This window comes from Acomys minous (genome assembly GCF_964271855.1).
Source record: "Acomys minous genome assembly, chromosome: 1".
NCBI classification, from domain to species: domain Eukaryota; kingdom Metazoa; phylum Chordata; class Mammalia; order Rodentia; family Muridae; genus Acomys; species Acomys minous.
In genome coordinates, this window is record NC_140483.1 from 185051324 (window position 1) to 185064538 (window position 13215).

The 13215-nt window shown below is 42.1% G+C and overlaps 1 protein-coding gene across 5 annotated transcripts in view; it reads right to left on the bottom strand.

Moving 5' to 3' along the window:
* Nucleotides 1-13215, bottom strand: part of LOC311604101 (uncharacterized protein C1orf87 homolog) — a 70622-nt gene that overhangs the window by 15160 nt on the left and 42247 nt on the right. For all 5 annotated transcript variants that reach the window (XR_014781380.1, XM_084793642.1, XM_084793644.1 and 2 more), the window contains 2 exons: nucleotides 12854-12951; nucleotides 1187-1251 (listed from right to left, as the gene is read on the bottom strand). Coding sequence is in view for 4 of the 5 variants with exons in the window: in XM_084793642.1 (XP_084649768.1) it covers nucleotides 1187-1251; nucleotides 12854-12951 (163 nt within the window). In the remaining variant the exon portion in view is untranslated. The remainder of the gene's footprint in view (nucleotides 1-1186; nucleotides 1252-12853; nucleotides 12952-13215) is intronic.

The following is a 13215-nucleotide window of genomic DNA, read 5'->3' on the forward strand; positions in this document are numbered from 1 at the left end:
TCACAGCCAAGTACTGAATCGTGTCCATCTCCCCCAAGTGATGTGCTCAGTTTCTTCCCACAGTCACCCTTGAGTCTGCCTTGCAGAGCAGTTAGGCCTTTCTAAGAGGGAGGGGAAGGTATGTAGGTGCAGAGACACAGAGGAAACAACCACGAGAAGATGCGGGCCGAGTGGAGTCGTGTGGCAGGAGAGGCAGGCATAAGGCTACTACTAACAGTTGAAAGAGACACAGACCTTTCTCTAGAGACTTCCGAGGGACTATGGCCCTTGATGATGATTAGATTTAGTAGTTCCGGACTTCAGAACCATGACTGGAGAGCACTCTCTACTGTTTAAAGACTGTGGGAATCTGTTACAGAGGCTGGGAACATGAATACATTCTTCATATGTTTATCAACCGTTTCAGCCCTTGTTTCACCCATGATGAATGTCCTGTTCCCATTTCCATGTTTGAAATACCTTGTAGGATATTTTTCTTACTTGTATATAGATATATGCATCAATCCCACAGCACACTCACCACACACACTTAGTGCCTTGCATTACCATTCACAGTACTGGATTCTTAAGTAGAGAAGTCCTAGCAATGAGTTAATGCCTATTTTTTCACATACCACATTTAAAAATTTCTAATTACTAAATATTTTAACATATTCATTTCTATAGTTTTGTTTAATAATGTATCATGGAAATTGTTCTGTAGCAGCCCAGTCATGTGGTTTTACCACTCCACAATTTAATTAACTGGTTGGACTATAATTTAATTAAATGGTCCCTGAAGTCTCTTTTCATTGCTTCCAATTTTAAGACATTTATAAACGTTGCTGTACTAAACATATATCTATGTACACAAATATATTTGATATCTCTGTATTTATGATATTTTCTGATTTATGAGCCAAATAAATACCTACCTGAAGGATTTCTAGATAAAAGAGATCACATCTGGAATTTAAGTCAATAATATCAATGTCCTACACAAGTGTGCTAGATTCATGTCACAAAGTCCCCACAAAAAAAGTGAAAATATGGATCTTGGAGAATCATGCCTTTAATCATCAACTAGCCTAAAAGAACAGTTTTAAAGAAAAATTTCAGTCCCATTTTTTCTTTACTGAATATTTTTTGGGAAGAATGAGATAAAACCAGCTATTTTTGCTGAGAAAGAGAAAAGAACAGTACTTACCTGCTGGCACATCACACACCAAATTGGAAGAAGCCCTATTCAGCCATTTGACAAAGTTCTGCCACCTGTGTGGGCAATGGAGAAGAATCTGAGTGACAAGTAGGAATGCTCCCACTGCCTTGGAAGTGTGCGCAGGGAAGCTGAGTTCTACTGGTTGGTAGCACTACTGAAAAGAATTATGATATCAGTGCAGGAAACGGAGATTCCTTTAGGAACACCTGCTAGAAAGGACTTCAGTACAGGAACTTGATGCCCTCAGAGCTACAGCAAGAATTGAGTGTGATGGCCCAGGCCATCAATCCCAGAATATCAGGGATAGGGTTGATGGCTAAGGCTGGAGGATCAATTGGTTGAGACCAGCCTAAGTTGTACAGTGACAGGCTGTCCAACACACACACACACACACACACACACACACACACACACACACACACACACTAGTGAACCCTGGCCTAGAAACCCAGCACTCCCAAACAGGCAAAGTACATCAAGGCTAGAAGACTGGAGACTGGAGTTGGCTGGAAACACAGGGCACTCAGAGACCAGGAAGCTGAGAATATGTGGATAACCCAGTGCCCAGTGACTATTCTGATGAGAACTAGCCAGTTCTTTCATTGTTACTACTGTAGGAAAGTGAGTCCATGACCTGTCTGTGGTCACCATTCTGTCCTCTTTTCCACCTTAAAGTCTTATGTCTCTCAGTGGTAAATGAAATCAGCCATGGGATCTTTATGACAATTGGCTATCAGAAATGTCCCTTTTTTGCTGTCATAAGTGTGGAAAGAATTGCAGCACAGAAAAAAAACATAGAACGGGGATAGTTACATATGTTGGACTTAGATAATATTTCATAAGTTGCCCAAGAAGAAATTGCATTCAGTAATAATAAGTCATAACTGAAATTAGTTATCTAAAGCTTGAAGTAATTCAGCAAAGCTTTGGTAGTGAAAAATAATTTATATTTACTTGCTTAGCACACACTTACATGCTATATAAAAGTGCTCTGCTCTGGCAGGAATGATGCCTGGTTTCCTTTTGAACATGATGTAGTTATGGCTTTAGTCAAATATTCATAACCTGCTTAGCCAAGGCTGTGAACCACTTATCTATGATTTTCTTTATCCCTCTTTTTCACTTCTCTTGCACCCTCTGTCCCTGTTTTAATCTCTGTCATTGAATTTGTCTCTGGTCCCTATTAATTTTTATTTTCTCCTATTGCTATGAGTTGTTTCATGTTATGAGCACAGAGACTCACAACTGGTCGAGATGCATAGAGTAAGAGACTGCCAAATGCACAATCATAATGATCCATCTGTGTCACACCTGCTCCTTCCAAGGTTCAGTCATCATTGTGGAAGAAGGGCGGGGAAGATTATAAGAGATAGAGGAAGAAGAAGGAGGAGGAGGAGCAGGAGAAGAGGAGGAGGGGAGGAGGAGAGGAAGAGGAGGAGGAGGAGGAGAAACCGTTTTGTAGATACAACAGAGCAGTTGCACATATACACTGACAGATGTTGAGACAGCACACACAAGATCTACACAAGTACAAGCCAGGCACCATCCGAGAATGGAGAGGGGAAGAGGCATGAAATCCCATACTGGTGGTTTCACCACGTTCCGGTGAAGGCTGCACATTCAAGAATATGAAGCATCACAAATTAAGCTCTGTACAGGGAAACGGAAAGACAGGACACAGTTAGGCGAGTGAGAGGAGGCAATGAAACTAGGGAGAGTTGGGGAGTGACTGAATATGATCAAAATACATTGTATGAAGCTCTTGAGGAGATAGTAAAATGATCTTTTAAAGAAATTTACATTTGCTCATGGTGGTGAAAGACAGCTTCTGCTGCTAGAAAACAAACTGCAATTGGAGAGAAGCTCTATTGCTCTCTCACCCAGCGGAAGGCCAACTGGGAGGGAGAAGTTGGCAAACATGTGTCTTAGGTTTTCTCAAGGAGTTTCAGTAGCGTATAATTTTATTCTCTTTAAGTAGAAGTGATACGTTAAATATGAAACCAGTTTGTTTTGCTTATACCTCAAAAACCTTTTCCTATATGTGGGTCACATGTTAGAGGCATTCTTTGATCATCATGTGTATTCTGATAGCGGCTTTGAACATGTCTCCTCCAGAGCTACATGTAAGGAAGGGATAAGACACAATGTGTAGTGCTGCCACCAGAAAAATCTGGTGACTGCTGGCCTGAGAAGGTAAAGAGAAGCTGGAGGAGAGAAAGCTCTCGTGGGGAGTGGTGATAATCATATAAGCATCAGATGTTAGCTCAGATCTGAAATTGGACTGCAATGGATTCATTTTTTAAATTTTCTTTGCTTCCTTTTAGACACTTAGGATGTGCAGGCAGACGCCCAGGCCATCTTCCAGACTTCTCACAATAAAGCACAACAAGCAAGAACCTAAATCTATTGATAGTCACAGACTAGATTATGTTTTCTTTTCAGAGTTGGCAGAAAATGGCAGGCCATGTTCTCTCAGATATCAAGAAGTAGTGAAGGGTCATAGAGACCTTGCACATGTGTGTATGCACAGCCCCCCCACACACACTGAGAGGGAAGAGAGAGAGAGAGAGAGAGAGACAGACAGACAGAGAGAGAAGAGAAGAGAAAGGAGAAGAGAGAAGAGAGAGAGAGAAAGAGAGAGAGAGACAGAGAGAGAGAGAGAGAGAGAGAGAGAGAGAGAGAGAGACAGAGACAGAGACAGAGACAGAGAGAGAGACAGAGAGAGAGACAGAGAGAGAGAGAGACAGAGACAGACAGACAGACAGACATGGAGACAGAGACAGAGAGACTGATGAATAATGAGTCCATTAAGTGAAAAAAAAAACTCATAGGATACAAGGCCCCAGATAAAACATTCCGAGAAAGTTTTCCACTTTTTTTCCCCCATCTCTCCTCTCTTCCCAGCCCCACTCTCCCTCCCTATTCCCCTATCCCTCCTCCCTATTCCCCTATCCCTCCTCCCTATTCCCCTATCCCTCCTCCCTATTCCCTATCCCTCCTCCCTATTCCCCATCCCTCCTCCCTATTCCCCTATCCCTCCTCCCTATTCCCCTATCCCTCCTCCCTATTCCCCTATCCCTCCTCCCTATTCCCCATCCCTCCTCCCTATTCCCTATCCCTCCTCCCTTATTTTTCAGAGAAGGTGAGCCTTCCTTCCCATGCACTCCAGCTCATCACGTCCCATCAAGAGCAGCCATGTCCTCTTTCCATGTGGCCTGGCAAGACAGTCCCAGCAGGGGGAAGTGATCAGAAAACTGGAAAGAGGGTCCACGTCAGAGATAGCCTCAGTGCCTCCCATTACTATGGGACCCACATGAGACCTGAGCTGCCCATTGGCTACATCTGTGTAGGGGGCCTAAGTCCAGTCTATGCATGGCCCTTCAGCCTCAGCAAGTGCCTCTGGGCCATGGTCAGCTGGCTCTGTTGGTCTTCTTGTGAAGCTCCTGTCACCTCCTGGTTCTTTGCTCTCTGCCCTCTCCTCCTTTCCACAAGACTCCCTATGCCTCTCCCAATGTTTGGCTGTGAGTCTCAGAATCTGTTTCAAAGCATACTGGGTGTAGCCTCTCAGAGGACAACTCTGCTAGGCTCCTGTCTGCAAGCATAGCAGAGTATCTTTAATAGTGTCAGGGATTAGCTCTTTCCTCTGGAGTGGGTCTTGGGTTGGGCCAAGGTGATAAATGGTCCTAAAAATTCAACTTGGGCACTGTCTGACGTTAAAGGCACATAGTAGTTGTGTAACCAATACATTTTGTAAGATTATTCTAACAAACATTTTCCATTTACATAGCTGTTACATTTGTAGACCTATTTTAAAAAATTTTTATTTTTAATTTGTTCACTTTACATTCCCATTGTAGTCCCCTCCCTCACTGCCTGTTGATCCCACCCTCCCTCTTTCATACACTCTCCCTCCCCTCCTAGTCCTCAGAAAGGGAGACCCTCCTCCCCTAACATCTGACCTCAGCCTATCAAGTCTCATCTGGACCGCCTGTATTCTCTTCCTCTGTGGCCAGGCAAAGTTACCCTGCTGGGGGGAATTGATCAACGTGTTGGGGCCAGAGTTCATGTCAGAAGTAGGCCCTATTCCCTATATTATGGGACTCACAAGAAGACTGTGCTGCCTATTTACTACATCTGAGCAGACGGCCTAGGTCCACACCATGCATGGTCCTTGTATGATGTATCAGTCTCTCCAGCACTCTCCTCCTCTGCCTGGATTTCTTTGCTCCATTGATCTCCTTGTGGAGCTCCTGACCCCTCCAGGTCCCTCTATTCCCCAAATCTTCCATAAGACTCCCTGTGCCCCACCCTAGAGTTTGGCTGTATGTGTCATCATCTGCTTGGATCTCCTGCTGAGTAGAATCTTTCCGAGGACCTCTGTGGTAATCTCCTTTCCTGTCATAATGTTCTACTTGTAGGCTTCTAGGACCCTCTGGGTCCTTCTACTTTGCCTTTCTCCCATGATTCTCTCATCTAGAGTCCCACTAGAATGTCCTCTCCTCTGTCTCAGTTTCCTAGTAAGTGAAGGCTTTCGTGGGACATGCCCCTTGGGCTAAATTGCAGATATAAGTGAGTATATACCATTTGAGTCTTTCTGCTTCTGGGTTAACTCACTCATTATGATCATTTCTAGCTCAATCCATTTATCCACAAATTTTGGGAATTCCTTGTTTTTAATAGCTGAATAGTATTCCATAGTGTATATGTACCACAGGCAGATTTGGGCACAGGGGTCCCGCTCAAACTAAGGCACCAGCCAAGGACAATACAGGCGGTAAACCTTAAACCCCTACCCAGATCTAGCCAATGGACGGAACACTCTCCACAGTAGAGTGGAGAGTGGGATATTACTTTCTCACATACTCTGGTGCCTCACCTTTGACCATGTCCCCTGGAGGGGGAGACCTGATGGCACTCAGAGGAAGGACAGCAGGTTACCAAGAGGAGACTTGATACCCTATGAACATATAGAAGGAGAGGTAATCCCCCTCAGGAACAGTCATAGGGGAGGGGAGTAAGAGGAAAATGGGAGGGAGGGAAGAATGGGAGGATACAAGGGAGGGGATAACCATTGAGATGTAACAAGAATAAATTAATAAAAAAAAATCTCCTTTCCTGGTCCTTCTCTTCAGCGGCCTCCAGTGTCTATTCTATTTGCCCTTCTGAATGAGAAGTAAGCATCTTCCCTAGCGTCCTCCTTGGTATTTAGTTTCTTTAGGACTGTGTATTGTGTGGCTATCCTGTATTATTTGGCTACTATGTGCTTATAAGTGAGTATATACCATGTGTGTATTTCTGGATCTGGGTTACCTCACTCAGGATGATCATTTCTAGTTCCTTCCATTTGCCTGTAAATTTAAAGATTTCCCTGCTTTTAATAGTGGAGTAGTATTCCATTATGTAAATGTATCACATTTTTTAATATAACTCTTTGGTTGAGGGACATTTAAGTTTTTTCCAGATTCTGGCTAGTACAAATAAATCTGCTATGAACATAATTAAGTAAATGTCCTTGTTGTATGGTGGAGCATCTTTCAGGTATGTCTAGGAGTGGTATGGCTGGATCTTGAGGTAGAACTATTCCCAGTTATCTGAGAAAGCACAAGTTTGATTTCCAAAGTGGTTCTACAAGTTTGCACTCCCACCAGCAATGGAGGAGTGTTCCCCTTTGTCCACATCCTCACCAGCATGTGCTGTCACTTGAGTTTTTGATGTTACCCATTCTTAGAGGTGTAAAATGGAATCTCAGAGCCATTTTGATTTGCATTTCTCTGATGACTAGAGATGTTGAGCATTTTTAAAAGCGTTTCTTGCCCATTCAATTATTCTTCTATTGAGAATTCTCTGTTTATGTCTGTACCTTATGTTTTAGTTGGATTATTTGGTTCGGTGGTGTTTAATTTCTTGAGTTCTTTATATATTTTGGACATTAGCTTTTGGTCAGATGTCGTGTTGGTGAAGATCTTTTCCCTGTTCTGTTGACAGTGTCCTTTGCCTTACAGAAGGTTCTCACTGTTATGAGGTATAGTTTATTAATTATTGATCTTAGAGCCTGAGTTATTGGTGTTCTGTTCAGGAAGCTGTCTCCTATACCGATGAACTCAAGGCTACTTTTTTATCATTGGTTTGTATCACTATGCTTATTGCTTTCTAAGTCACGTCAACAGAATTCATGGCTTTTGTATCTTAAAAATAGCCACAATAATTTTTTAATTTTTCTGGTTTTTAGAGGAGAAACATTTCCAAAATGTCCTTGAAACTTAAAGCATATAGAGTTACATGTCCTTTCCTGTGGTCTGCAGTGGTCTTTTATGTTGGCACTTTAAGTTTTCTTTAAAACATTATCTTTTAGGTTAGCAAGACTCTCTTCAAGAACACGTTATATGTTAAATTTTCTCTCTATTCATCATTAAGTGAGAGTTAGTCCACATGTAGTATAATCAAACAGATGTAGTCTCCCCTATTTTCCACCACTCTTCCTTAGGCCCGCAGACAAGGGATAGATGACAATTCTCATGCATTTTTGGTATTTCAGGTTCTTCTTTCTAAGCTGCTCATGGAATACCCTCACCATACTTATTGGCCACGGGATACTTGGCATCATACACACAATCCACTCTCTCCTCAGTGTATACAATGACCATCTGTCTTTGTGCTGATACAACTCAACTTTCAGGCATGGCATGGCCAAATGCAAACACTAAGCCCAGGCTGTCTACTTCCCACCTTGCTCTGCCCAATTCCCTCATTTATTATTCCAAAGATGTGTTCTCTGGAGAGGTACAGATAAGGCATGTCTGTCCTCAGGCAAGAATGGGGCAGGGTCCTATTAGCAGCACCACTTCATGTTTGTAGTGAGGGAGACTTGTCTGTGGTCTCCAAACCAAGAGGGCGACCGCAGCACACCTTCTGCCTGGCAAGCATCCTAGGAAGCCCAGGACTGGTGGCTTGCTTATTCCATGCATCATTCTGTTAGTTTTTGACTGGTAGCAATTCACATTTGATTCTGACACATAAATGGAGTGCCTATAACTTAGTGACTTCAGTGGCCTTTGCCTTTTTTTCCGTTGCTGTCATTCATTTATGTAGGGGCTATAATGCAGATGCCTTTTTATATAATAAACTTTGACATTGGAAAGAAAGTAAACATGGGCTATTTTATAGAGCTCCCTTGTGATCTCGGTGGAGTGAGCTCCAGGAAGTGTCTTCCTCCGGAAGTTGCTTACAGGCAGAAGGAGCACTGGATATCCACTGGACCCAGGTGCTTTTCTTTACTCCCAAATCTTTCTGCTTCAGCCTTAGGACCAGGGGGTGGTAAGGCAGATTTGCAAGGCTTGTGCTTCCCTACTGGTGGACCTCTCCTGTTTCTCATCTCTCACCAGACCAGTTACTGTAAATCCCACCATGCTGAGGTAGGGTGGCACAGAGGAGCCAGACTCCCAGGTCAGAAGTGGTACATCTTGATTTGAGTAGCCCAGTTTCCCACTGAGAATCCTGTGAGTCAAACCTTCATTGAAGGACACAAAATACTCCTGTCAAAGGAGACATCTAGAAAGCAAGGTGCAAGAGTTTCCTCGGGTTATTTATATATTACGTCTTCCTCGACTGAATCTTCACGCATGGCATATTAGTAGGAAGATTCTTTGAAAGGGGCAAGTCTTGGTGCAAAATTCTCAGGAATTGGACTACTTTTCTTCCAAAAAAAGTCCCTAAGACCCTTTATCCTTTCTATCATGTGAGGTTGCAGTGAGAAAACTCAATTTCCAACCTCCAAAACTTTGAGAAAGCAGTATCTATGGCTCATGGAGCTGTTTTATAGAAGCACAGATGGATGGAAACAGGCTGCTGGAAACCAAGTATTTGGGTGCAGGCAAAGGGAAAAACCTTCCAGACAGACTCCTCATAATCCAAGCTGTGTTCATTATCAAACCCAATGTTGAACTCCAGCATCTACTCTGCAAAGCCCCAGGACCAACCACATACAAGTTTCTCAGAACTGAGGGACTTGTAGGAAAATGGCTACAGTATGGCCTAAGGCTGGAGCTGCAGCACCTGCATCAACTCGGCCTTACTGAGGAATTCATCAGGTGCATAGAGGTTTTGGCACCTCCAAACCTCCTCATTTAAAAAATAGAATAGTGCATACATTTAATTCCTAGCTGTTACAGCAATTAAAAGGGTTAATATTTAAATAAAGCACTTGAAAAATAGCTTGCAAATTTTTAAAGTTCTACAGCGTTCTCTATAAGCTACAACAACTTTATTAGCATTCACATCATTATTAGACTGTGGAATGGAAAGCTGGGTTTGCTGTCGAAGACTGAGCCAAAAGGCATACCACAGCAAATCTCTAGTAGGTCTTTGCTTAACACTTTTCCTATTGTCTTTACACAGCAACTGCTGAATAAAGCACCTCATGTTTCCTTTATTTCCTAAAAATCCTCTGATTGTCCCCAGGATTGGCAAAAACAGTCCTTCCCAACCTAACTCCATTTCAATAATGGGCCAGATGTGGATGGTAAGTCCTACTTGTGGCTGTCATTTGCGCTACTCTACTCAGGAAGCCTCCGTAGCAGCTTTATTATTTATCTTCTCCCGCAACACAATTTGGCTTGTGCACGTGTGTTCTAAACTGCTTTGAAGCATTTAATTTTGCCAATATAATTTTAGAGCATTAGATTGCCTCCTGTTCATTCTCTGGCCTCCTTAATTACCATTTATTACAAAGTCACGTAGAAACAGTAAATGTGAATTCTGACTTCCATCTCCCTGGCCAAAACCAGGGATAATAATTTCCATCCAACACAACCTGAGCTCATTTTACATAAGGGTGACGCAGAGTGGAGATTAGAAATTGTAATCAAGTCTTCCTCACAATCGCCTTATCCTGGCAGTTATTCACAAATGTCTCTGCTGAGATTGTTAGGAAAATGGAAAAATAAAAAACAAAACCTCAGGTCTAAAATTTTATTTAAAAATCAGAAACAAAAAACCCCACCCGTTTTGTTACAGGGCTGGCCAAATCGCCCCTCTTGTCAGCTCTTGCAATATGCTAGTTTAAGAAGGGAACACAACTCATTTTATTTGGCTAGATGGGGCTAATCCCACATTACCACAATCCCTCCTGATGTTTTATTGATTCTAAAGGACATTTAATCAGGAAGCAGCTCAGCACTAGAATCCTGCTAATTAGCAGACAGCCACATTCCAAATGGCTTTCCAATTGAAAGCAGATTAATGGACAATATGTACTAAGATAATGATTTGAGCATTCAGCTCCTGAAATGTGTGTGTAAATTGCATCTTTAGTCTCTTAAGCATATAGGCTTGCATACAAAGCCCATAATGGAGTGGGTTTATTTCACAGAGGAAGCTTTAGCCAATGACTGTTTAGAGACAAGATAGGTTTATCTCTTATAAATGTCGTTTTTTTTATTCTTATGGTGTTGTTATCCTAGAATATTCTGAGGTCAGATACAGCAATCTCTGCTCATATATTACAGGTCCCTGTGATATTGGTTCTGAGTTGGTTGTTAATCAAATATCAGTTGAGCCTTTCCTATATCCTTCCTATAATGTGAACTTTGGTGTTTGATTTTTCTCCCTATTGACTAGTGCCACTTTGAGAATATCCCTTTGGTCTCTACTCTACTCCCAACCTATCTTTCTGCCTTTGTAGCTTAATCCTCACTAAGGAAATGCTCACGTCCAAGACTGGCCCCTAGAAGTCCGCACACTAGGTTTGACTCTTGATCTCATTCACTAATTCATTGCTCTTGACACAACTTTCACCCACCTTGTTTTTCTTTATTCCGCCTATAGCCTTCTGATCCGCCATACCTTTTAACATCCATTTCTCATTCCAATTAAAATTTACCTTTATGATACTTTTCCTCATAGCTGTATTTCCAGTGTCTAGACTGACAGTATATTGTTGGCTCTTTGCAAATGTAAATAAATGAATCAACAAGCTCACCAAATATGCACTGTGTGCTCACCTTGTGCCACATCGTAGGTTAGATGCTGTGACCATTTAGTGTAAGAAAAGCAGCTATGTCTCTTGCCATGGGGGGAAATGTCACTGTATGGACATCAGTTAAGAAACCACACAAATATGGCTGTGATTCTAAAGAGTGTTAGGAAATACCAGGACTAGGAGCTATTCGAGTGTTTAGTATAGTGAACCTGATTTTGTGGAGATGGTTAGGAAAGGCATCCTTCAGCTTGACCATGAGCCGAGGGCTAGAAGTGAGATAACTTCTCTCCTAAATCAGTTCAAGTACGTAGATATTTATCATCATGACCTCTACTGCTTTAGACATTTGGGATACAGAACTGAACTAAATAAGGAGCCTGCTTGCCCTTTGATATTGTAGTTTACTGCTTATTACAATATGGTAACGAACATAACATGCTAAACCAATAGTTACTTCACTTGTAAGAAGGTGAGGGTGTTTGGGGTGGGGATGCACCCAGTGTAGAATATTTATATTTATAAGAAACATTTAAAACAGGAGTTGAGAGTTTTGTAGAGAAAGCAAAAGGAAATCAGGTAAAGGAGAAAGAGTGGGGAGTTAGAATTCTGAATAAAGTAATTAGTATAAACCCACATAGACTGTGTGAGTCCTAAGAGGTTTTCTGCCTTTTTCTTTCCAGTATTATGAGTAGTTTCCTAAGTTTATATCAGCTAGTGCCTATCAGAAGCTTTGAAGGCAACTCTTTAAAATCTCCAGAAGCCCCTGGACCTTACGCCCTGCATGCTTGGTGGGGTGTGCTAATCCTTCTTTCTCTTCCTAACCTCCAACTCTGTTTTATCTGCTCATTGAAGATTCCAGCCTGTTAACTTTTCTTTTTCCTATGCATCAAGCTAAGGCAATCTCACAGCTTCCCTTTTCAAAATAATCATTGTTTGATTATGACGCTTGATCCTTAACCTCTGCAGCACTGTTTGGTCCTATCATTGAGCTGTTTACAGCAGAATGGCAAATACAGGTTGTGATGGTTCCTAAGGGCTGACAGGAGAGATTTCCTGCTTTTTACAACTGTTGAGAAAATTTCATCTTAAGTATTTAAAGATGCATGGTGGTCAGCTGATAACTATTAGAGTTGGCTTCTCTCATTCTGCCATGTGGGATCTAGGGGCTGACGTCAGTCATCAGGCTTGGTAGTGAAGGCCTTTATAGACCGAGCCATTCTGTCTGCCTCCTTCGGTCTTAACAAAACAACCGTTTTTTGAACTCAGCTGTCAAGTGACTGAAATTGATTGGTTGCCACAGGAACCTTGTTCTCCGATGGCAAATCTGTGCGCTTGACATCCTGTTAGAAGACAGCGGGGGCACGGCGTTTGCATAGTTTCACAAATAGCTCAGCATGACTAGCCAGAGTGTCTAACTTCGGACATTGGTTTTTCTCATGGTTCTGAGATGACACAAAGGTTTAGTTCTGCCTTGTAGATAGATATCACCTCTTTGTTGTGTCTTTGTATGGTAGAGAGCAGAATGGCACTTTAATTTCTTATTTTCTTGGAAAGATACTAGTTCTCTCAGGGTAGTCCAGATCTCCCAAGGCCTCAGCGCCTAGAATCAACACATTGAGAGCTAGGACTTTACCATATTTTCGTTGGGGGTAGGGCACAGACATCGGAATTCAACTTACTTTATTTCACCTTGGTAACCCAAGTCTTGGTGGTTAAGCAATGTTTCCAGCAAGGTCCAGGTTAGATATAATCCATGCTTGCCACATATAGCCCTGACCTATAAATAAGAAAGGATTTGCAGCTTTAGTAAAATGGAATTAGTGTTCTGACTTCTTCCCATGATTGTAGCCTATATGAATCTGACAAAGAATTGATGCTCAGGAGTATATTCTGTCATTGACGTGTCATTCTGCATAAGACTTTCCAGCTCAGTGCTTATGGGTAAGAAACATATTCAGGTGACAGACAAGTGCAGATTTTTTTTCAGTAGCCACTAGGCTTTCTATTACTGATCTTATACTTCTGTCAACCCATGTGAGGT